Raw genomic sequence first — 25,222 nt, forward strand, 5'->3', positions numbered from 1 at the left:
TTTCTGTCCAAAGGGGTTTCTGTAGATGCCATGGTGGTGGCAGCGGCCACACAGCAGGAAGTAGCAGAGTCTTCTTCCTCCATCCATCCTCCTAACAAGGAGTCTAGGAGCATGGACCGGTACGGGAAGCATACCCTCTCGTCAGCGACCTTCACCCTATGGTCACTGAACTACCTCTGTCATTTTACTCGGCTCCAGAGAGATCTCCTCAAGAAGTTAGGAGATACTCTAGCGGGTAACGTACCTGAGGCGTTGGCGCACACGGTTAACGCCCAGGTGTCTACCCTCAATTCTGTTGTCAACTCGTCCAGGAGGCTCATATCGTATGCAGCCGAGGGGGTGAGTAGGGCAACTAGTTCGTGAGTAGCCCTCAGGAGGCAAGCCTGGATGCGCCTGTGTCATTTTGCGGAGGCCTTCAAGTCTTCCTTCACTGACTCTCCTTTTGATGGGTCCTCACTCTTTGGGACCAAAGTGAAAGACACCCTCACCAGATGCGAGCAAGATGGAAAAACCCTGTCTGCCGTAGGGGTCCATTTTTCCCTCCCCTCAAGGCCTTACCCCAAGGCTCAGAGGGGAGGGAAGATGTGATTCAGGAAATCCCAGAAGTTTTTCCCGGCCGCACAAGGTGAGTCCCCCTCCAGAGGCAGAGGAGGGGGAGGTTATTCTGCAAGACTCTGCCCTAGAGGCAGAGGAGGCCCCCGCAACTCGGGAGACCGTGATTCCTTTCACGGTTCTTCCTGCCATCGTTCGTAATGTGTTGCCCGACTGTGCTACTCTGGAGCCAGTTGGGGGCCGCATATCGTTGTACCCGGAAGCCTGGGAAAGCATCACCCAGGATCGATGGGTATTGCGAATAGTTTCTGGAGGTTATGCCATCCCTTTTTCGTCAGACCCCCCACGTCCAGTCAGGAAAATCCCAGACGTTCCACCCAGTCAAAGGGATCACTCAGCATTAGAGGTTTCAAAGGTGCTAAAGAAGGGAGTCATCCAACCTGTCCCCTCAGACCAAATCGGATTAGGGACTTACTCAAGACTCTCTTTGGTGCTGATAAGAACAGGGGACCTGAGACCCATTCTAGATCTCAGCAGATTAAACCACTATGTTCTGAAGTCCAAGTTCCGAATGGTCACCCTTCAGTCAATTTTTCCGTTGCTGGAAAAAGAAGTATGGATGTGCTCCATCGATCTCAAGGATGCTTACTATCATATCAAAATGGACAGGGCATCCAGGAGTCACCTACGCTTCCAGCTGGGAGCCAGTCATTTTCAGTTTTGTGCCCTGCCCTTTGGTCTCACCACAGCCCCAGGGTGTTCACCAAGTGTTTGTTGGTGGTGACAGCTCACTTGAGACGTCAAGGATTCCAAGTGTTTCCGTACCTGGATGACTGGCTCCTCACTGCCCCCACCAGGCATCTACTCATCCGAGCCAGGGACACTACCATTACCCTCTGTCAACGACTAGGAATAACATTGGACTGGGAAAAATCTGCCTTGCTGTCCTCACAGCGTGTCACGTTTATAGGCACAGAGCTAGACACTGTTCAAATGCGGGCCTTTTTGCCACATGACAGGATCAGAGTATTGCAGAATCAGGTTCACGCTTTATTACCCCTCAGGAAAGTACAGGTGAAATGGGTTCTTCAGCTTCTGGGCACTATGGCAGCTACCATTGTTAGTGCCTCTAGCGAGATTACACATGATGCTTCTTCAATGGCTTCTCTTTGCCCAGTGGTCTCTCCAGAAACTCCCTCTTTCCCACCGGATCCTACTCACGGACCGATGCAAACAGGATCTCGGTTGGTGGCTGTGCTCCACTAATCCGGACGAGGGGAAACCGTTTGTTCCTCCATCACCTGCCGCCACTGTGACCACGGATGCTTCCCATATGGGGTGTGGGGGGCATTATCTTGGCAGGACGGTCCAAGGCACGTGGCAAGATCACGAGGTACATCTGCACATCAATATCTTAGAGATGAGAACGGTGTTACTGGTGTTGTGGGCACTTCAGAGCTCTCTTCCTCTGGGGACGATTGCAATACACTCAGACAACATGTCCGTTGTGTGGTATCTAAACAAATAAGGCAGAACCAGATCTTACCCCCTGTGCAGAGAGGCCATGCGAGTGTGGCAGTAGGCAGCGTCTTCCCAACTGTTTCTAGTGGCAACGCACATTCCGGGGAAGGCCAATGTGATAGCAGACAGGCTGAGCAGAGCTATTCTGATGCCTTACGAGTGGTCCCTGAACCGTCTGGTTGCAGAACAGATTTTCTGCAGGTGGGGTTCAGCCTTGCCGCGATCTTTTTGCCAATCCCCTCAATGCCAAATGCAGCAACTACTTCACCTTGATCCCCCCATAGGGGGTCACCCAGGGACGCTGTAGTCCACGATTGGCCCTTCGGTCTGCTCTGTGCTTTTCCTCCGTTTCCTCTGTTACCAAGAGTGATTCAGAAAGCCATATCCTTGGGAAGCAAGATGATTCTAATTGCCCCACACTGGCCTCGCCAGGTCTGGTTCTTCTTTCTCCATCCATTCGCTGTGGACAGTCCTTGGATTCTGGACCCAGTACCAGACCTACTGACACATGTCGGGACAGTTCCATCCCTCCCTGCGGACCCTCAGGTTGACAGCCTGGCTACTCCACTTCTGTCGTTAGTCAGACTTCATTTTTCACATGAGGTGGTGCACATTTTATCCTCCTTCTCAAGTCTTCAACTAGGAATATTTATTCCAGCAAATGGAAGTGATTCTCTATTTGGGCTCATGCCCAAGGAATTGACCCTTACACAGCCACAATTGCTGCTGTTTTGGATTTGTTATCCATGCTCTTTCAGCAGGGCTCTGTGCTCGCTACCATTAAAGTCCAACTGGCGGCTATTTCAAACTTTCATATCTCCTATGAGCCTTTCCTTATGGCCCATAAACTCTAAGGCCTTTCTAAAGGGCACCTTATTACTCCGGCCTCCTATGTCAGAACCTATCATGCCCTGGGATCTAAACTTTGTTTTGCAAGCCCTTACTTCCCCACCTTTTGAGCCGGCTGCCACCTGTGAGTTGAAGTTTTTGTCCTGGAAGACAGCTTTCCTAATGGCCATCACATCAGCCAGACGGGTGTCAGAGATTCAAGCTCTCGCCATCAACCCCCCGTATTTAATTTTTCATAAGGACAGAGTTTCTCTTAGACCTAATCCTTCCTTTCTTCCCAAAGGAACATCTACTGTTAATCTCGGTCTATTGAGCTGCCACTGTTCTTCCCTCAATTCTCGAACAAGGCAGAGTTTAGATTTCATCAACTGAATGTGCACAGACAATAACGATTCTTTCTTCACAGGACCAAACACCTACGAAAATCTGACCAATTGTTTCCTTTTCAGAAAATAGAGCAGGTTCCCCTATTTCCAAGGTTACCATTTCCAGATGGATTTCGAATTGTATTTCCTTTATTTATTCTTCAGCGGAAAAAAATCTACAGTTTCCCGTCAAGGCTCGCTCTACTAGGGCTGTTTCTGTGTCTGGCATACCATGCCAGACTATCTTTGGATGATATTTGTGCTGCAGCCACGTGGGCTTCCCCACACACCTTTATTACTCATTACAAACTGGACGTGGCTTCTAGGGGCTGGGCTTCCTTTGGTTCCACAGTCCTCAGGAGTATCTTCCTTTGAGCCTCCCAGGATAGAGGTGCTGGGGGCGCTGTCCTGTGAGTAAGAATGTAGGCAAGATTGGACTATATAACATCAAGAAGTTATGTACTCACCATAACGTTCGATGTATGTAGTCCATCTCGCCTCACATTCTTACGTACCCTCCCACCTGCCCCCTTCCTGGAGGATCTGGAGGTTGGGATTGGTGCTAGAGTACCCTTCAATGGTAGTTTGTTTTTCTTATTCCCCTTGATAATGTTTACCTTATTGGATTGTTATGCATGAGGTGTGATGATTGGATTCGCAGCAAAGTAGATCTGGGGTTATGGAGCAGTGCAGCATGGGATACCTGCTTGGCCCAGCCAATGGGAGACTTCGAGCTAGTAAATAAAAGTTGTCCGAGTCGGAGCCGATATTCGGCTCCGAACCCGCAAGTAAGAATGTGAGGCGAGATGGACTACATACATCGAACGTTATGGTGAGTAGATAACATCATGTTTCTGGTTGCTTGAGAGTTACTATTAAAAACAGGCCTGACTAATATCGTACCCTATACTGTTTGTTTGGTTTGACTTGTTCTCAGGTTGGAGAAAGAGGGAAATTTATTCCTCTCTCCCTTTTTTAAAACGCTAAAAACATAAAGTACGTTTCTGCGGGAAAACTAAGTGCAACACATGAAAAATTTTACTATACTTCGATATTTTTTGCCAGTTGCTTGAGAGTGACAGTTGCTTGAGTTCGAGTTCACTGCAAATGAAACCCTGTACATAGTGTGTGTGAGGTTATGATCCTAACCATCAAGCAAACCCTCCCACCTTGTATGTAATATAACATCTTTCATTAGTATTTGGAATAGCTTGCTCCACCATTACCTTTATTGTTACCACTTAACCAATCACATTCAGTAGGTGTTAAAAGTATTTTCTTAGGAAAATAGTTGTCAGATTTTGTTTAATTGACCCTGTTACTGGCTCCTCAACAAAGTCTGTGATTGTGCACCTGCGGAAGATGCATAGCTCTTGAAGACTTCTGTTCAGAGTGTTTTGTCTGGAGGCATTCCAATAACTGAACACTGCAAAATAATTAGAAAAACTATCCGGTTTGAAGGTTTAAGAATCGATTATTTTTAGGTGTGTTATTAAGTTAGAGGCCTTAGGTACTTGTAGTGTATAAAAGAAGAAAGTGAAAGCCTACGAGTCCATCATTGAAGCACTTGCACTTCTCAGACCTGCAAATGAGAAATCTGTGTATTAAAAGAGAGAGATAATATCACTGCTATTGGGCACAAATCAAAATTGCCTCCTTTATTGATGCAAAAATCTGTTTTAAAAGAAGAAAAGCTAGTCCCTACCCTGCCAGTAGTGAACCTGCAAGAAATCCTTCCAAGTAGTGATGATTGAGCAGCACAGTAGTTCATGATAAGGTCTCCCTGCCTCTTAGTTCCAGGGCACAATCTTGACTTCGGGACACTTTCTGAGGATTGTGCTACATTCATTTCTGTTGATACACAATACTATCTCAGTGGTCATTCCAGCATAATCTTGGCATGTTGTTTCAAATCATGTTAGCCTTGTTGTAGTGAACAAGTCACATCCTCAAACTTGCTTGCCACCGGAGTTTGCCCCAGTCTCCTTTGTGCTCCCACTGTCCATCTTTAAGTTGGTGCTATTTCCTGACCTGCTGACCGCATTGAGTTATACATGGGAATTTGTTGTACTTGCAAAGTCCTACTTCAGAGAATGCAAACCTATTCTGCCTGTGTCCTTTGAGTGTTTTTGCTTCATTCCTTTTTCATTGTTCATTTCTTAAAGATTTCTTGTCTGTCTTTTGGAGGCAGCAGTGTTGTGAAAGGGTTATGGATTAAAGAATAGCAGGCTTTGGGATTGCCTGCTTTCACTCCACCAGTGTACAGTGCATCTTATTTCAGTTTCACAATAGCTTGCAATGTGCCCTGGCCAACCTTTCGATAACTTCATTGTAATTTCATCAAGCTTCTAATTTTAACTCCTGTCAAAAGTGTATATTCTGTTTGCTTTTTTTGCAGCCGTTAAAATCCTCTCCAGTGGCATCAAATGGAGGTCCTTCCACAGCACCCACATCTGCGCCCTCTGAAAGTCATCAGCAGGCTATCAACATGTTGAAGGAACAGAATAGACTTTTAACAAAGGTGAAAATTGTAAACTATTTTTTTAAAGTTGTATAGCTTTGTAGTGAATAGTTGGAATATAACAAATGTGGTTTGCTCTAATCTAGCACCTTCTAGTGGTTTATCTTTTGTATTATTCTGTCCGGTTCCAACCCAACAGTTTTGAGTGATTTAGGTTCGCTGCTACATGCTTATATCTGCGTAAAAAATAGCATCCTGTTGTGAGCTGTTTTCATTTGTGAAATATGTGGTGCTAGCAGGCTAAGCAAAGTAGGCTAGACTTCCCTGTTCCTAGCAACAGTCCCACTTCATCTTGAGAAATCCCGAGACTTCAGCACACAAGCTGAAGAAAATCTCTCCATTGTAATGTCCTTCTATTCCAATATTGCAGTATTCTACATATGGGTTTACTCTTCTTGTGTCTTGTATGTACGGCCAGTATACAAACATTTTCAGTCCCTCTGAGGTGCGTGGGACATAAAAGTGATGTCTGCACACACCAGCTGTCAGAACTTCTCAGCCACCGGTCATACACAAGGTATTCCTGCTACTGCTGACATCAGATTCAATGAATTAAGATAAGTACCTCGTTGGGGACCCTTTAAGTCATTCCTTTTTCTTGTATTGCCTGTTCATGTAATCCAGAAAGGGCAAGTGTAAGTGCGGCCAGTACATGCCCCACAAAGGATGCCTATGATCAGTGTCTTTTCTGCTTGGGATGGTCACACGACTATGAGGCCTGTCCCATTTGTCAGGCGTTTGTACCCAAGACTATGTGTAGCTGTTTGCATGCTTTAAACCTTTACTTGGAAAACCAACTCATGCAGATTGTATTAGGGATGGAGGTCTTCCTTGATATTCCTTCAGAATTGGCAAAAAAGAAGGCAAAGACCTTACAGCCTACTACTTCCGGTGGGCCTCTATTATCTGATCCTCAGCCTGTGTCCGACCTCGGCCTGGTAGAGGGATATAGATCTGGATCCGCCTCAGTGGGTATAGTTTGTAACTCCACGGATGCTACACAATCCTACAATGAGAGTATGTCCGCTGAGGCTTTACCAATGTCTGTCTCCAATGCTGGGGGGGGGGGACAGCTTTTTCAGAAGGCTCTTTGGATTCCTCCAGTCCTTTAGAGTCTCCACATTCTAGACCCCTTCAGACGCCTGCTAGGCCCCTTAAAAAGAAAGACAAAAGAAAGCACTTCTCTCCCTCTTCTAAAAACATGCCTGATTGGCAGGCTTTTTCAAAGCCTGTTCAGTGCTTTCATGGCCTTGTGGCCTACCTCTACTGTGAGTGCTAACATATCCCCACCACTCCTGAGTCCTAGGCCTCGGACCTTAGATTCTAACACGAGGGAAGAGGAAGCCCTTTCTGATTCCTCCTCTGAGGAATCTTTATCTTACACCTCCCAGATTTCTTCCCTTGTGGGATAATGGCTCCCCAGAGGAAGAATCAGTTGATCCTGACTCCCCAGCTGAGGATGTGAAATTTAGGGAAATTATTTCAAAGATGAAAGATCATTTCAATTGTGAATCCTCTGAAATGACTGAGGTCCAAAAAAGATGTGACCTCATTCAGATGGATTCCACAAGCCCATATGTTGTTCCACCTGTCCTGCTTGCTTTTCCAGATGCCTTTTCCTCAACATCACTTAATCCAGATTCCCAATCACCTGCTCCACGCAGACCAGACAAACTTTATAAGGTGCCTGACACTGCTGAGCATCTGCTTAAGTGACCACCTGCTGACCCAGCGCAGTCTCTCTCTACGGGCAAGGCCTGTAAGCTTTTACCCACTACCACCATTCTCCCTGCTGACAAAGACAGCAAAACAGTGGTACGTCTGGGTAAAAGATCTATACCTCTGCTACCTTGTCCTTCAGGGCAACCAGCTACCATGCACACATGGCCAAGTATGCTCTATCCTTCCTAGAATCAGCCACCAAAGAACTGGCTGATATCCCAGATTGCTATGCCAAAGCCTCACTGTCCTCTTTCCTGGCTTTCACTTCCCAAGTTACCAGGCACGCAATGAAGTGCAGTTATGATGCTGATGAATCTTCAGCCAGGTCAGCAGCATCAGCTTCTGCTTTACGAAAATACTCTTGACTTCGCCTCCAGCCCGTCTGATGATTTTAGGGCAAAGTTTATTGATGCACCCCTGGATAATACAGCATTGTTTGGTTCTGAAGCAGCAGACATTTTCAAATCACTACAACAAAAAGGTAAGGAAATGCAGGACCTAAAACACTTGCTGGTCTCCTCCATACCAAAGTTTCAAAAAAACTTTCCAGTTAAAACCCAGTTCATAAGGAAACACTCTCTTCCTGCTGCTCCTTGAAGGCCTAGGAAGTCTACAAGGAAATAACCCCCTCCAGCTAGGGCCATCTCCCTCCTCTAAACAGAAACCGCCCTTTCAAGACAAGGCAGGTAGCATCTGACTACCTGCCTTCCTTACCTCTGTCACTCCCTCCTCTCTCACTGCCTCCCTGTATGGACCAACAGCACTTAGACAAGTGGGTCCTTCCAGTCCTCCAGAATGGCTAATTCATGTCTTTGCTCTCCCTTCCAAAATGAAAGGGCACCCCTACAGCCACCTGTGCAACAGTTGCACCTCATGCAACCGGTGCTGCAAACTATGCTGGCTCAGGGCACCATTGAATCAGTTCCCTCTGGTGCAAAAGGAAGAGGTTTCTACGCCAGGATCTTCCTGGTTCCCAGGAAAGATGGACCCTGGAGACCTATTCTAGATCTCTTCCCATCTCGACCTATTTCTAAAGGTGAACCAAAATGGATTAAGTGGTGAAAAAACAATCCACTAGACGTATAATATGTAACAGAGCAATTTATTAACAACACAGAGGAAAAAATAAAATAAATAAATGAATAATATTAATCCAGATGAGTCAAATCCAAGAGCTTTCATCTCCTGTATAGGAGACTTTTTCAAGAACAGAGCATGCCCAACAACTGAAAAACTTTTATACCATCATTAATTAAGTTTCAAAACAAAAGCACCAATCATTTTCTGTTTTCACTAATTGATCAACCTGGTTGGTGTAGGGTGTGATAGTTAAAGGTATAACACAATGAAATGTGCAATAAAATATGCAGTTTTACCATGAGTCAAACCAACACAAATAGTAAAAAAATGTGTGTGTATACCATTTGTGAATTACAATCCGTTGACATGAAATTAAAAAGTAAAAATATGTATTAAAATGTATATAACTAATATACTTGTGTTAGGTTTTACAAGTGCATATACATATGCACATGCTTGTGTAACCTATTCATGAAAATTTATGAATATATAAATGAATAATGTCTGTATAAGTAAAAGCTAAAATATGTGTGCATATATATAGGTTCATAGGCTGATACTAGACTATCTGCCCTAGGGCATTTATAAGCCTAGCCAGAGTGTGTTTGGCTTTCACCACCCTTTTAGATTAGTTGACTGTGCCTCTGTATAGTAGGTCACAGAAGGTAGTCCTTTTAAGGTTAGTTTACTGTACCTCTGTCAAGCAGGGACACAGAAGAGATCCCAGGGGTAAACTTACGATCTCCCATCCACTCGTCAAGATCCCTCTTGAAGAGGGTCAACATGGAATGGGATTTTGTCCCAGAGTGAGGGGAGCCTCTGGGATATGAATCTGTCCCTCCAGCGTGTCCTATTTATTTCTGTGCTGAGGTTCAAGTCCCTGGAGTGTGTAGCTCTAAGGGATTTGGATTTCCTGAGGTGGAGCATGTCCATTAATTCTGGGTTGGATATGGCTTTATATGTCAGACACAGATAGCCTCTGAGTAGGCGGTACGCAACTGAGTAGAGCTGGAGTTTCTTTAGCCAACTGCATAGGGCATGTGTTTGAGTCCCTTGATCCTCTTGATGAGGTATTATTGGGGTCTTTCCAGTTGCTGCAGGTGTTGGGTAAGGTACATCCCAAATGGGGCATTGTATTCAATTATGGGCCTGATAAGTGATGAGTAGAGGGGCACAATAACCTCTCTTGGGGTGGGCTATAAAGAAGATCTTTCTAACCACTTTGGCAACGTGATTGTCAAAGAAGAGATTACTATCTACTTGGGTCCCCAAGTCCCTAATTACTTCTTCCGTACTTAATGGATTACCACCTATGTGGTAATTTGTGGGCACTTTGTTTTTCCCAAAGGGGATGACTATCTACTTTTTGGCATTTAGCTTTAGGCCATGGCTCTGGCAGCAGTTATCCCTCTCTGTGAGACCCTTTTGGAGGATGCTTGTGTCAGGCGGAGAGTCGATTTATGGCACCCAGTTTGCAATCATCTGCGAACTTGTTCAGCCATAGTCCACCCGTGTTAGCCTGTACCTCGGAGAAATATATACCGAACAAGAGAGGTCCCAGGACTGAGCCTTGTGGGACGCCACTTGTAATTGGTTTAGAGTATGACATGGCACCTGCAATTCTGACCATGTGGGTTCTATCCCTGAGCCAGTTTGCAACCCATCTTGTGACATAGGGGTTGATATTTAAGCTGGTGAGCTTATTTATGATGCCTGAGTGTGGTGTTGTGTTGAAGGCTTTTGCGAGGTCCAGGTAGGCTATGTCGACTACCTTCCCTTAATCTATGGCTTTGGTAACTGTTTCAAAGAAGTCGACCAGGTTCAAGAGTCAAGATCTGCCCTTAAAGCCGAATTGGGTAGGATCCAGTGTCTGGAGGTTCCCAATGTCTTTGTTTATAATTTCCATGATGATACGCTCCACAGCTTTGCAGACCAGACTAGTCGGGCTTATAGGGCGATAGTTTCCGGGGTCTGTTGTGGCACCACCTTTGTGGAGCAGGACCACTGTTGTTGTACACCATTCCTTGGGTACATATCCCGTAGTAAGGCCGAGATTGAACAGTGATTTTATATAAGGGTTTAGTTCTTCTTGGAGCTCGTGTAAGACGCAGCCCGGGACACTGTCTGGTCCCATTGATGCTGTGTTTTTTGCTTTGGAGAGGGCAGCTCTCACCTGTGCATCTGTGATCTCAGGAAGGCTACACTCTGTTGGGATAGACATTTGCTCTTTTGGGTGGGGCGGGGGAGTTTGCACTGAACCTTTCTGTCAGGATGTTGGCAATGTCTGTGGGTTCAGTGTGTATTTTTTGTAATTTTGCACCAACTCCGAGCATATCTGGGAGTTGCCTCCCAGGTTCCTGACATAACTAAAGAAGACCTTGTGATTATCTTTAGTGTCTTGTGCAATTTTTCTTTCGAAGCTGGCCTTAGATAATTTTATGAGGGATCGTAGTTTCTTGCTAGTACTGATCAGAGATGCCTTCCCTTTTTGGGATTTTGCTCTGTCATGTAGTAGCTTCCTCCTTCTGTTGTATAGCTTATTTTTGGCTGGGGTCCACCAGACAGGTCGCCTGCCTTTGGAGGAGTGAGTCTTGGTTTTATTTGGGACAGCATGCTCCATGCACTCCTGTAGGTGTCCATAGAATGCTTTTGTAAAGGATTCTGCGTTTTGGGCCATATTTTCCACTGGCCCGGGGCTTTGCAGGATTCCCCCTCGGTTTTTAGAAGTGTGAAGTTTGCTTTTGAGAAGTTCTTCACCGTGGTTTCCTTGGCTGGGGGTGGGGATGGAGTATGGATGTCCAGTGAGATTAGTTTATGGTCTGATCTTACCAGTGAGGGGTATACCTCTGGTGTGGAACATAGAGACCCCATGTTGGTGATGACCAGATCAAATACGTTTTCCCCTCTTGTGGGAGTGGTGACCAGTTGTTCCATAGCATTTGAGTTTATAAATTCTAGGATCCGTTGGGCAAGGGTGTTTGGGCTTGAGTAGTTTTCCCAATCAATGTTTGGGTAGTTGAAGTCACCCAATATAATGGTGTTTGGAGAGACAGTCATATTCTCCAGTGTTCTCAGGAAAGCCGAGTGGGGTTCCTGTGTTTAGGAGGGTGGTCTGTAGCAGGCTACAAACTGAAAGGCAGTTTTGCCCACTGTTAGTTGCACGTGGATGGTCTCCGATGCTTTGTGCAGTGCCACTAACCTGGAGATGTGGATATCTTTGAATATGGATACTCCCCCTCCTTTTATGGTTCGGTCCAAGTTTTGGGGCCAAAAAGCATGGTATGAAGTATAACCTGTTAGTGCTGGGGTGCCCTCGGGAGCCTTGAACCAGATTTCTGTTACTGCACAGATATCAATATTCTCCATACTGCGGAGAGTCTCGAGTGCATGCATCTTGAGGTTTAGACTTCTGGCGTTGAGCAGCATTACCCTTAGTTTTTTTTTCTTTATGGTGTCTATGGAGGTGGGTTTGTCTTTTGAGCCTTGCCTAAAAAAGGCACTATGGGGGAGGCAAGAGCCTTTGCCAATATTCGAAAACCCAGGGGTGACAGGTGCAAGCCATCCCTAGCGAAGCAATGTGGCTTGTCGAGCATGTCATCCCAGGCTGACGGACACTGGATCCCCTTTGAATGACACCAATACTTTAGCCAATTGTTAAAATTTATCATTTTGTCTTTTTACTGTGGCATCATTCTTGGTGAGGGCAAGATGCTACTCAAGGTCAGGGTCATACCGGCCTGGGCTACATGATCAGAGAGCTCCTCTGTCTCTTTAAATGTAGTCCAGGGAGGTACGTCTTAGGTCATTCACACCAGCATGGACAATGAGTCATATTTGTACTTGCTTTGGAGTGACCCAAGTGCTTGTGTTGTGGCGGATCCTGGCACCCGACAGGCAGCTTACATTGACCTTCTTCTTGTTCAGTCTGATGAGTGGGACGTCTGTGTGTCTGACTATAGAGTCGCCTATTACAAGTGTATTAGGTGTGTTGTTTAGCCTTAAGGGCTGTGACTGTGTGGCACACTGACTTTGTGAGCTATGTGCTACGTGGGTATTGTTTCATGGTAGGGGTTGCTGGGATGTCTGCTTTGGAGGTATCTGCTGCTTAGGCAGATTTTTATTTAGTGCCTCCGAGTATGTTTGTGTGCGTTTGTGTTTTGGTTTGCTGATGCGATAGGTCTATGTGAGACTGGATTTGTGGTGTGTGTGGTTACCTTCTCCTCCTGACTGGCTGTGCCAGTACTGGGTTGAGAGAGCTCAACCTCCAATTTGGCTATATAGTTGAATCTCTCACATATATTTGAGCTTGTTGGGAGGAGGACAGGGTGGTCTGTATACATAAGGCAGTTGTAACATTGCCTCAAGATTCCCAGATTCACCAGCTGGACTGGAGAGTAAACCCGAAACTAACCTTTGGACATGCCTGAATAGTATAGGGAACTACTTATTGACTGACCAGAAAGAACCAATAGGGAGCAAGTACTTAAGAGGGGTATAAGAGGGTGTAGTGCTTAAGTTTATTAGTGTTTACCTATAAGATTACTTATACAAGCAAGTGTGCAGGGCTTTAGAATGAAAATAGAGGGCTTATTTTGAGATTTAGAGCAGTTCTAAGGGAAAAAAGTGAAGAGCAGACTTTGTCGAGCCGGGAATAGTTTAAACCTGTCTAAGCGGCGCTGCCCGATGCTGCGCTATGCGCAAAATCGTGCAAAACCGCGCAAATGTGGGTTTTAAAGCAGGGAAACTGAAAGAGATAGGAATTGACCCAAAACGGCCAATAAGCTACTAGTTTCAGGGCTGAGACCACTCCTCCAGGGACAGATAGGCTGCTCAAAGCTCCCCACTCTCACTGGTGAACAGAGAAGCTTCCTCCTATCCAAGTAAGGATATGGGCAACTCAGGAAACTATACCACAGTCCGGAATTCAGCAAAGCCTGAAATCTGGACTAATCTAGTTCAGCAAAGGCGGGAAAAGAGAATTTTTTTTTTTTCAGGAAATAGCAGAAAAATACTCAGAAAACACTGTAAATGCAATAAACAGGCTAGCGCACTTTAGTGTGTAGCCTACAACAGTTATACAATACAAAAACGACTTAAAATGATAGAAAAACAAGTGCAAAACTGTAAAATGCAGAAAGGCAATGCAGTTTAAACTTTTTAAGCACAGATCAGTTAGAAACCTGCTCTTTAGGCGGGAAAAGGCAGTCTGAGCAAAAAAAAAAAAAAAAAAACAGAGAAAAAATACTTAAATCTGGAAAAGACTCTCTTGGGTTCTCTGTTGCCTATATCACTCTGCATGACACCACGAGGAGCTGTGCTGAGTTGTATACTTGTTTACACAATAAAATTCATTTTAGAGGGTCAGAATGCACATAATTAATAAAAGTTCATTGCCAACATTAAGCAAATCTATTGGTATCATACAAATTTTTTAGGTTTAATAAATAAATGATAAATGTGTTTATAATAAATTGATAAATAAATAGATACATAAGCATATTATGTTAAAAACTTAAAAATTGTTGGATAACCACTTATGTTTAAATACAATGTATAACAAATTCACCTATCTATGCTCTTTAACTTCAAAAAGCAAGTAATTGAAAATATAATCATTCAGGCCTGGCCATTGAGTAGCATTCGTTTTTAATTGCCATAAAGCTTCATTCATTTCCAGATGTAATGGCCATGGTCCACCCCTTGGGTTCACTTCCATAGCTTCTATGATAGTGAATTTAAACCCATGATCCGGCCATTCATTACAGTGCCTTGCCAAGGCGTTTATATCCCTTTTTAATTTAATGTCCCTCAAGTGCTCATAAATGCGCATCTTTAACTTTCTTTCCATTTTTCCAATATAAAAACAGGTGCATTTGCAACAGAAATCACAATAAATGACTCTTTGTGTTACAACATTTTTTCTTCTGGGTAACTCTAATGCCATTAATGTTAAATTTCATGCCTTCCATTATATATTGGCAGTACTTAACAAGATCCACATTTTCTCATGCCCCCAATACTATAAACTTGGGTGTTGTTTTCAAGTATGTTTTGAGGGACTGACCCTTTCTGTACACTGCAATAGGTCTTTCTCCTATACATTGTCAAATTTCATTACATGAGGTTAAAAAATCCAGTTTTTCTCTAAAATTCTTAGTATGTCATGACTCAAGATTATATGTGGTAATAAAAGCACAACGGTAGTTGGTTTCTGATAATATTGGATTTTCAAGACTCATACTATTTTATGAATTATCAAAAACCCTTTGTCCATCCAATTCACTCTGTGTTATGTTGTATGCCATCAACCATTAGAATAGCTTGAAAAAAGCCTCTCTCTCTCTCTCTTGTTGGCAACCTCTAACATTACATTATTTACTAAATCTCTTGGATATTCTCTTTTTATAAATATTTCGTTTAGTAAATCACATTTATTCAGAAAAGTGTCAAAACAAGATATCATACGGGCCGCTCTTAGAAATTGGCCCTTCACTACCACTCTTTTTTGTTTGTAAGGGTGTGCACTATCAAAGTGTAAAAAACTATTAGAATAAGATTCCTTCCGATATATTTCTGATACAAATTTACCTAACTGTCTCTCTTTTGTTAGCTTCATATCAAAGTATGAAATTTCCTCTTCACCAATGTTATTGGTGAATTTAAGAAAGGGTGTTGAATTATTGATGTAATTTAGAAATTCATCAGTAAGGTCCCTTGGACCAACCCAAAAGATGAAAATATCATCCAAAAATCTGACATACATTCTACAATATTTAAAAAATGTGATTCAAAAACAACTCTTTTTCTCATTGTAGCATCACCATATTGGCATAAAGGCCACCACAAGGGGAACCCATAGCAACACCAACCATTTGTATAAAAAATTCTTTGTTAAAAAATATACAATTATTTTTTAAAACAAGATCAAACAGTTGTTCGAACACATTAATCCTGGGTTGGGGTATCCTTTTTTCAAGTAAACAATCATATACCCATTCTACCCCTGTGTCATGAGGTATTGAAGTACAGAGGTCCTTTACATCAATGGTTACAAAGAAGCCACTCTCTTTGAATTCCAAATTATTGATTCTCTTCAAAACATCCCGTGAGTCCCTACATATATTAGTCTCTTCAGCCACATACTTTTTTAGGTTAATGTCTATATGTCTAGCTATAGGGTAAGTAATAGAACCTCGTCCATTAACAATAGGACGCATTGGTGGGTCAGACACATTTTTGTGCATTTTAGGCAATCCAAAAATGCATGGGGTAACAGGGTGGTGAACAGATAAAAAATTAAACTCATCGATTGACAAAGAGCCTTCGATAAATAAATAATTCAGTTAATTCCTTATCTTGTATGTTTGATTTAATTCATTTAAGGAAATTTTTCTATAAGCATCACACATTAGAATTTTTATCATCCTCTCATTGTAATCTCCTATGTCCATAGTTACAATACCACCACCCTTATCTGGTTTTATAATTCTTATGTCCTTATTGTATCCTAATTTACTCAAACTGTCAAATTTAGCCTTATTCAAATTAGAAAAATGAACATTTTTATCTAAATTCCTGACATCAACTTCCCATATCTTGTCAAACATTGCTATAGAAGGGTGTAACAGTGGATTATATGTACTTGAGATGTGTAATGGGTTACTAACATGCTTTACAGCTCTAAATAACACATTTAGATTTTGTTTTCTTACAAAGTGGCGAAAATCCACTAGTGTACGTGCAATATCAAAGTTATTCATAGGCACAAAAGTTAAACCTTTAGACAATATGTCTCAATCATTCACATTTACCTCCAGTGAAGAGAAATTATATACATTGAAAAATCCCCTTTCGTGTTTTTTAAAATTGAACAATTTAATACATTTTTAACCTGTGCATTCAGTTCCATCCTCAAGGACCCCCCCCCCCCCGAAAAAATTATGTTTGACCCCCCTCGACCTCTGTTCACTGTGAACGAAGTCTGCCCTTGCTGGTTCTGATTGTACCTGTCCCTCAGTCTCTCTGACCTTCTCAGTGGGGGAAAGTTCTCTTTGTCCAAAAAAGAGTCTTGGTTATTCTCATCACCCATATTGGTCTGTGTATCAGTCCTCCAGACCTGTGACCGGGGTGGCTGGGAGGTAAGCAGTATTATTGCTATATTGTGCTCTATCCCTTTCAGTCTTTAATTTCCTGTTCTTAATAGAAATAATTTCTTGTTCAATAGTTCTAAACATTCTGTTGTCATCAAAAATATTATTAGGGTGAGACACATCCTGTACAATTCTTTTATCCAGTTCTGTGGCTTCTTTTATCAGGTCAGTTAAAAGGAGTTCATTATCCAACAATTTTGAAGTTTTTAACATAATATGCTTATGTATCTATTTATTTATTAATTTATTATACACACATTTATTTATTTATTAAACCTAAAAAAAATTGATACCAACATATTTGCTTAATGTTGGCAATGAACTTTTATTAATTTTATTAATTATGTGCATTCTGACCCTCTAAAATGAATTTTGTGTATACAAGTTATATATATGCACACATATTTTAGCTTTTACTTATACAGACATTATTCATTTATATATTCATAAATTTTCATGAATAGGTTACACAAGCATGTGCATATGTATATGCACTTGTAAAACCTAACACAAGTATATTAGTTATATACATTTTAATACATATTTTTACTTGTTAATTTCATGCCAACGGATTGTAATTCACAAATGGTATACACACACATTTTTTTTACTATTTGTGTTGGTTTGACTCATGGTAAAACTGCATATTTTATTGCACATTTCATTGTGTTATACTTTTAACTATCACACCCTACACCAAAGGATTCAATTAGTGAAAACAGAAAATGATTGGTGCTTTTGTTTTGAAACTTAATTAATGATGGTATAAAAGTTTTTCAGTTGTTGGGCATGCTCTGTTCTTGAAAAAGCCTCCTATACAGGAGACGAAAGCGCTTAGATTTGACTCATTTGGATTAATATTATTCATTTATTTATTTTATTTTTTCTCTGTGTGTTAATAAATTGCTCTGTTACATATTATACGTCTAGTGGATTGTTTTTCACCACTGAAGCCATTCTGGTTCATCTGTTTTGCAGCTCCTTGTTTGCATAGTTCTATTTCTAAAGGTCCCTACCTTCAGGATGTTGACCCTACCCAACCCTCTTTCCTCCCCTGCTCCCCCAAGAGTTCATGGCCACATTAGGTATAAAGGATGCTTATCTCCACATCCCAATAAAACCAACTTTCAGGAAATACCTGAGGTTCTTGTTGTGTTCTTCTCACATACAGTTCTCTGCCTTGCCATTTGGGCTTTCCACTGCACCCAGAGTCTTCACAAAACTTTTGGCACCAGTAATTGCTTATTGCAGGACAAAGGGAATACAGATATTCCCTTACACAGACATGTTGATCCAGGCAGGCAGCAAGGATACCCTCCAGCTACACATCCACTTTGAAGTATCTCTTATATAGTCTTTGGAGTTAGTTAAACTCCCCAAAATTGCATCTCCGGCCAACCCAAGACATCGTCTTCCTCAGGTGCAGAATATGCTCAGACCTCATGGAGGCATACCTTCTACCCCAAAAGGTGGAAATAGTGACAGAACATCTATTTCTGGTCATCCAGTCTACAGAATTGACAGCAAGGCAGTTCCTCAAACTCTTGGGCTACATGGCAGCCACCATCCCCATGCTACCTTTAGCAAGACTGCATATGAGAAAGTTACAATGGTATCTTCGGTCAGTCTGGACACAGCGCTCCCATCCCCTGGAGCACAAGGTGCCCCCTTCTCCCTTGCTTGAAAAAGGAAATGCAGTGGTGGTTGGCACAAGTGAACCACAATCCAGATCTTCCCCTCCAACCCACTCTACCCTCACAGGTCATGCACACAGATAACTCAGACTTGGGCTGGGGAGCAACTCTGGGCCATCGAAGGGTACAGGGCTTGGGGCCAAAACCTCACAACCTAGAACACATCAGTGTTCAAGAGATGAGGGCAATTCTTCTGGCTTTTCGGGCATTTCTACCTTTCTTCCAGCAAGGTCCCCTGAAGGTTTACACAGACAAAACAACTGTGCTGGGGTATCTCAACATGCAGGGAGGGAACAAGTCTTACCTGCTCTGCAGACTAGCCTTTCTGGTATGGGAACTAGCCACCTCACAGGGAATTACTCTGCAGGTGGCCTACATTCCTTCTCTCCACAACTCCCAGGCAGACTGTCTGAGCAGAACCATCACAAACAACCAAGATGGATACTTCATAGAGATGTCTTCTTGGATCTGGTCCACAGATGGGGGGTACACCTCAAATAGACCTATTTGCCTCCCCCATCAACAGGCAGTTTCCTGGCTTTTGCACCAGGATTCCAGACCCGCAGGCACTGGCAACAGATGCATTTTCAATCTTCTGGAAGGGGAAATACCTATATGCTTTCCCCACCTTCCTGCTCATTCAGAGGGTCCTGCTGAAAATCAATTAGAGCACTCCAAAAATCTTGTTGGTGACTCCCTACTGGCCCAGACAGCATTGATTCCCCCAACTTCTACAGTTGTCCAAGGGCAATCGCCACAAGTTATCCCCAAGAGTGGACCTTCTCACACAATACAAGGGATCCCAGATTCACCCACAGTGGTAGCTTCTGCACCTTAACATGTGGTTGATAGGATTCTGATCCCCTTCAGACACCTTTACAGTGAGGACGTGCTGAATGTCCTGCAGAAGGCCAGGAAGCCAAATACAAGAAAATACTATCTTTCAAAGTGGAAAATATTTTGTTTATGGTGTTACAAAAAACAGCTGGGCCCACTTTCTAGCCCCCTCTAGTCCTGTCTTACCTGTGTGAGCTACTGAAGACTGGTTTGGCTTATTCTTCCATCAAACCTCATCTGTCTGCAATTTCAGCATGCCTTCCTCTGGATCGCCCGCTAGCACCCAGACTTCCTTCTAAGCTCTTCTTTAAGGGGGCACTTCTCAGACCTCACCCCAGGAAACAGTCCCCTCCTCCTTGAGATCTTAACTACGTCCTTGAAAAGCTTACGCTCTCTCCCTTTGAGACCGCAAACAAAGCTTCTCTAAAACATTGCACGTGGAAAACTGTATTGCTAGTGGTCCTGACCTCAGCCAGAAGAGTATCTGGACTACAAGCCCTTATGGCTGGCTATTCCTCCTTTTCTAGTGTTCCACAAGGACAGGGTTACCTTAAAAACTAACCCGTCCTTCATGCCAAAGGTGGTGACTTACCTGTTTCTTAGTCTATCAGACAGGCTGACCAGCTTTTTGTATCCTTCCACCGTAGAGCCCTAGGAAAGGCAGTGTCCAAACGAATCATCTCTCCCTGGATCTCCGAGGCCATCACTTTCTGCTACCAACTCCATGCATTTACTAGACTGCAAGCTTTTGGTGAAATTGTTTCTGTAATCCCTGCATAACATTTTATTATTTAAAATTAACTTGTATTTCTTGCTTAAATTGCAACTATATCTATATAGTTTGTATTACCAACCCTACCTTTTTATTATTTAATGTTAACTTGCATTTCTTGCGTAAATTACAACTAAATCCTGTATAGCTTATGTTTGTATTAGCAACCCTACTAGGTCTTGTCTCTTTTCTGTTCTCTACCTAGTGGCTCCTTTTCTCTGCTGCATAAACTAATCTGGTTTCTTTGCTATCTTCATTACAGCGGTCTGCACCGCGGCAACTCCGGGTGCTTCCATCCCTCTCTAACTCTCTGCAAAGACAACTCCCCAACAGAATATCCACACCAGGACTCTTGAAGTGCTCCCTCATGTCCAGTTTTATATAGTGTATGTACTTGTGTTTAACTGCTATTTCGTGCTCACAGTACAGTAGAGCATGTACTCCCTCCGTGCCGGATAAGCAGCCTACGGTGATACTTTATTTTCCCCCTCAAACTCTCCTGTATTCTACACCCATTTTCTGGCCCTACTGGGTCTTAAGCTGCCATTCTCCACTTTTGCCACTAGGTGGCATTGTCTACCAACCTATAATCTCTACTCAAACTTTACAGTAAATCCATGCTCCCCCTGAACATACCCTTTCCCTTCTTACATATCCTACTCTGCTTGCTTGCTCTAAATGTATCCTACATTTCTCTGCTGGCTTGTTTTCTCTAGGTATATCCTACTTTTCTTTCTGTCCCCTGACTCCACAGTGTGGACTCACCTCTGTTGTCTGCCCCTGCAGTCCCTCCAAGTATCGTTGCTCCTGATACCATTCCACTGATTGACTCCTGATAGCCATCCTCTCCCTTGGCTCTACCCGCTCTGTTCGCTCTGCGGGCTCACTCCGCTCCCCTACCCTGCCCCCAATTCTCACCCGCCCCCACTACTCCTACATTCATTCTAAGCAATATTCCCCTCCCCTTCCTCTCTCAGCCAATCCAATCATGTCTCAACTAAGTAACTACCCCCTCCCTCATCTCAAACCATAAGGTGCTGTACTCACATCTATACCCCCTCCCTCTTACACTGTGACACACCCCCTGACATCCTACTACTTCCTTTATATCTAACTCACACCAATTAACCATGCTTTCTCCACTTTCACAAACCCTTCTCATCCCCTCTATCAGCTTGCTTCTTCTAATTCCTCTTTTCCATGCTACCTCTTATTTCTCTTGCAAACTCCCCCCTCCTTCCTATTCCCCCACCCCAACTTCCATCCTTACCCTACCAGATCTCACTTTCACACTATATCCTCCTCTCTAGTTCAACAAAACTCACTCCACTATTTCAAACCAAAAATTATACCCTCCTCAATAAAACATCACATACCTAAACTAATATTGCATTTCCCACAAAACTCAGAGCAAACCCAAGCTCCTGCTCCCATCCTTCTTTGACTGCCTATGCTTAGCAGGAGACGTACACCCCAACCCTGGACCTAATACTAGCACCAATCCTAATCCCCCAAACACAACCAATATTACCAACCATAAATATCTCAAGCTACTGACCATTAATGCCCAGAGTCTAAAAAACAAAACAGCCCACTTCCATGCCTGGCTATACCATACCCTGCCAGACATAGTAGCTGTCTCTGAGACATGGCTAAAACCCCTCATATCTGACTGAAATCCTACCCCCTGGGTTTCAAGCACTCAGATTTGACCGCCAAAATAGGAACGGAGGAAGAGTAGCCATAATCTACTGTAGCCTACTCTCCATCACTCCCTACCAAAATCCCATTCCTCAGTTCAACAACTCTGAACTAGTCATAGGAGTACTCAAAATGAATAACTATAAAAGCATTAGTGTTATGGCCCTGTATATCCCCCCAAGAAACAATACCACTACACTTGAAGAAATTATTCTATGGGCCACAACTAATAAGCTTGAGATGTACATATTGGGGAGTGTGAACATTGACTGGAACAAAATTAATACCACTAATCCCTCCATATCTATCAATCTATTCAATTTCACTTACAAATGCCATTACTAGACCCAATTAAAAAAAAAAGGCTCCACTCTTGACTGGATCCTAGTCTCTCACACAGGCATCTTACCAGACTCCATTAGTGACCACTTGCCAGCCTTCATCCATCAAGCAGCCCTCTCCACTCCTCACCTACACCAGTATATCCATACACGGAACTTTACAAACTTCAACCCCACAACCTTCTTCAATTCTCTATAACAAATTGGGACAATCTAAAAACTTTTCCTCTAGACAGTGCCGTACAATTCTTCAACTCAACCTTCTTCAATACCCTGAACTCCCAAGCCCCACCAAGAACAAAACTAATAAAACCCAACTCCGCCCCATGGCTAACCAAAGATACTAAAACACTTCTGCAACAGAGCCAAGACCTGGAAACGTTACCATCACAATAAGCACCCTGACACCCTTCTTAAATATAAGCAACTCCACAACCTAGCCAAAAAATTTAAAAGATAAAAAAACAAATTGTACTATACTTAACTCCAGTCTAATCGCTCCAAAAATCCCAAACAGTTCTGGAACTCCACCAACTCTCTTTTCTGAACCCAGGTACCAAAAACAGTCCTTGCCGTGACACAAGCAAATCTGACCCAGAAATAGCCACTCTGTTCAACTCCTTTATCAACTCAATAGCAGAGCTCATCAAGACCTTCCCAAAACACAACCCCTCCCCTCAACAGAAACCCTCTTCCCAACATTCCATCCCTAACACTCCCCCATATTTCATCTCAAATCCATCTCTACCTCATACATTAAAATAACTGCTCTCTAAACTTAAGCCATGCTCTAATGACCCTGACACTATCCCCTCACTCTTTTTAAAACTTGCAGCAGATGGTATCGCCATCTCCTTTAGCATTCTCCTCAATAGATCCATACAGGAATGTTATGTCCCCAAACTGTGGTGTGCAGCCTTTATCCTACCCTTCCACAAAGGTGGCAAAAATAATATCTCAAACTTCCGGTCCATAGCCATTCTCTTCCCAATTTCAAAAATTCTTGAAAAATGCATCCACCTCCAGCCCATGCCTTTCCTTACCAATAACCAACTCCGCACCCCTACACAACATGGTTTCTGTCCTGGCCATAGCGCAATAATTGCTCTTCTCTCTTTCCTAGACATAGTAAACCACGCCCGTGATTCTGGAGAAATTGTATCCACAGTCCTCCTAGAACTCTCCAAGGCTTTTGACAGTCTCTCATACCTATCTCCTGAACCACCTTTCTAAGCTTAATCTCTCTCAAAACACCCTAACCTAGTTCAACAGCTACCTCTCTGACAGATCTCAGGCTGTGAAATAGAGAACTGGCACCTCAGCCTTCCTACTTACCCGACCGGGGTACCCCAGGGATCCATACTTTGTCCGATGCTCTTCAGTATATTTATTAATGATTTCCATGCAGCCATTCTTAACACTAAGATAGTACAATATGCAGACAACTCAACTTTAGTCTGCTCTGCTTTTAACCTCCCCGAGCTCCAAACAGAAACTCAAACTGCCTTCTCAACTACTGAGAGCTGGATGCTTCAAAACCACGTCTCTCTCTAAATGCCAACAAGTCCAAAATTCTACTATTCTCTCGCTCAAAATCTCTCCCACTCAACAAAAACTCTTTCAAAATTATCAGCCATGCCAACTCCACCATAGAAGTTGTTCCTTTTGCTAAACCTCTTGGGGTTACTATTGATGAACACATAAAATTCGATACTCGTATTCAGCTAAATATTAAGAAAACACATCAGAAACGTGGTATGCTGTACAGAAACTCCCACTTTCTCTCTCCTACAAGACAAACACTCGCCACTACATACTTACTGCCGTCACTATTGTACGGTGCTCCCCTACTAACCAACCTATCTTCCTCTAGCTCTTCCAAACTGGAAATCTGCTACAGCAAAATCTCAAAATTCGCCACTAAATCTATATACTCCTCCCACCACTGTACATCTCTAACCTGCTAAATTCGCTAGAATGTCCCAACTACCTTGACCACCTCCAACTCACTACAGCCCACAAGCTAATTTTTAAACCAACCAAATGCCCAGCACTAACATCTTGCCATCATGCACCCCACATAGAACTCTAAGATCTGACCACCAAAATCTAATACTGTACACAATCCTGCTGGTCAGCTTCTCTTGTCCTTTTCCTTAGCCAAAAAATGGAATTCTCACCCTCCCTTTCTACGAATTTCTGAAAACTTTGAACAATTTAAAACCCAGCTTCATTCCTACCTCTCCCAAAATTTGAAATGTAATTGCACTCTCCCTACCTAACCTGTTAGTAACTCTACTTCATACTAAAACAACTGCCTCACTCTGAATATAATCTAACATCTGTGTCTTGAATGTATGTATTGTAAACAGTATACTGTCTGTCTTCTCTTTCCCCAATCTGGGAATAATTGTCACTACTGCCAACATACAAATTTAGATGCTATTTAACAAAGAACAACGTGTCCCTAACCTAAAATGTAATGTATGCTCTCCACTTTTTCTATTATACAACTTCCTCTCTCTGAATACATCAATGTCATGAATGTATACATTGTAAATGTACTTTCCACCTTTATTCGCCCCTTTTCTGGGAATAATTTTTATTTACTGCCATCTTACAAATGTTAGCTGCTTTATAACCATTTACAGATGCTTTACAACCTCTGTACAACTTGTTCTCTAATCTAGTATGCAAGTATGTAATGTATGTTCTTCAATTTTGGTATTATACTTTGCTTAGTTTTACTGTATAATATTACATTTTGCTTATTTTTGCTATGTAATAAGGAGCTTTTCTCCCCGGGCCAACACTGAAAACGGGCTCCTTGCGCCCAGTGGGCCTCACCTGTCATCAAACTGGAAATAAATAAATAAAATAAATAATAAATCTCTGCAAGGTGCAGTTAAAGCACACTCCACCAGAGCTATGGCCTCATCAGAAGCCTTCTTTAAGGGCCTGGATGTCTCTATTCTAGAGGCAGCTACTCGGTCTTCATTTCACATCTTCATCAAACACTACAAACTAGACCACATCTCTAGATCCAGGACAGGGTTTCCCAGGGCTATCCCTTCACAGATTCCTAGAGTCTGCTTCTAGACCACCTCCCCTGCACAG

General features: G+C 42.9%; 1 protein-coding gene across 1 annotated transcript in view; it reads left to right on the forward strand.

Moving 5' to 3' along the window:
- Positions 1-25,222, forward strand: part of SAPCD2 (suppressor APC domain containing 2) — a 577,372-nt gene that overhangs the window by 511,334 nt on the left and 40,816 nt on the right. The window contains exon 5 of the mRNA XM_044058792.1: positions 5,686-5,808. Coding sequence (XP_043914727.1) covers positions 5,686-5,808 — 123 coding nt within the window. The remainder of the gene's footprint in view (positions 1-5,685; positions 5,809-25,222) is intronic.

This window comes from Protopterus annectens, chromosome 16.part0, assembly GCF_019279795.1.
Source record: "Protopterus annectens isolate FY-2018-M chromosome 16.part0, PAN1.0, whole genome shotgun sequence".
NCBI lineage: Eukaryota > Metazoa > Chordata > Ceratodontiformes > Protopteridae > Protopterus > Protopterus annectens.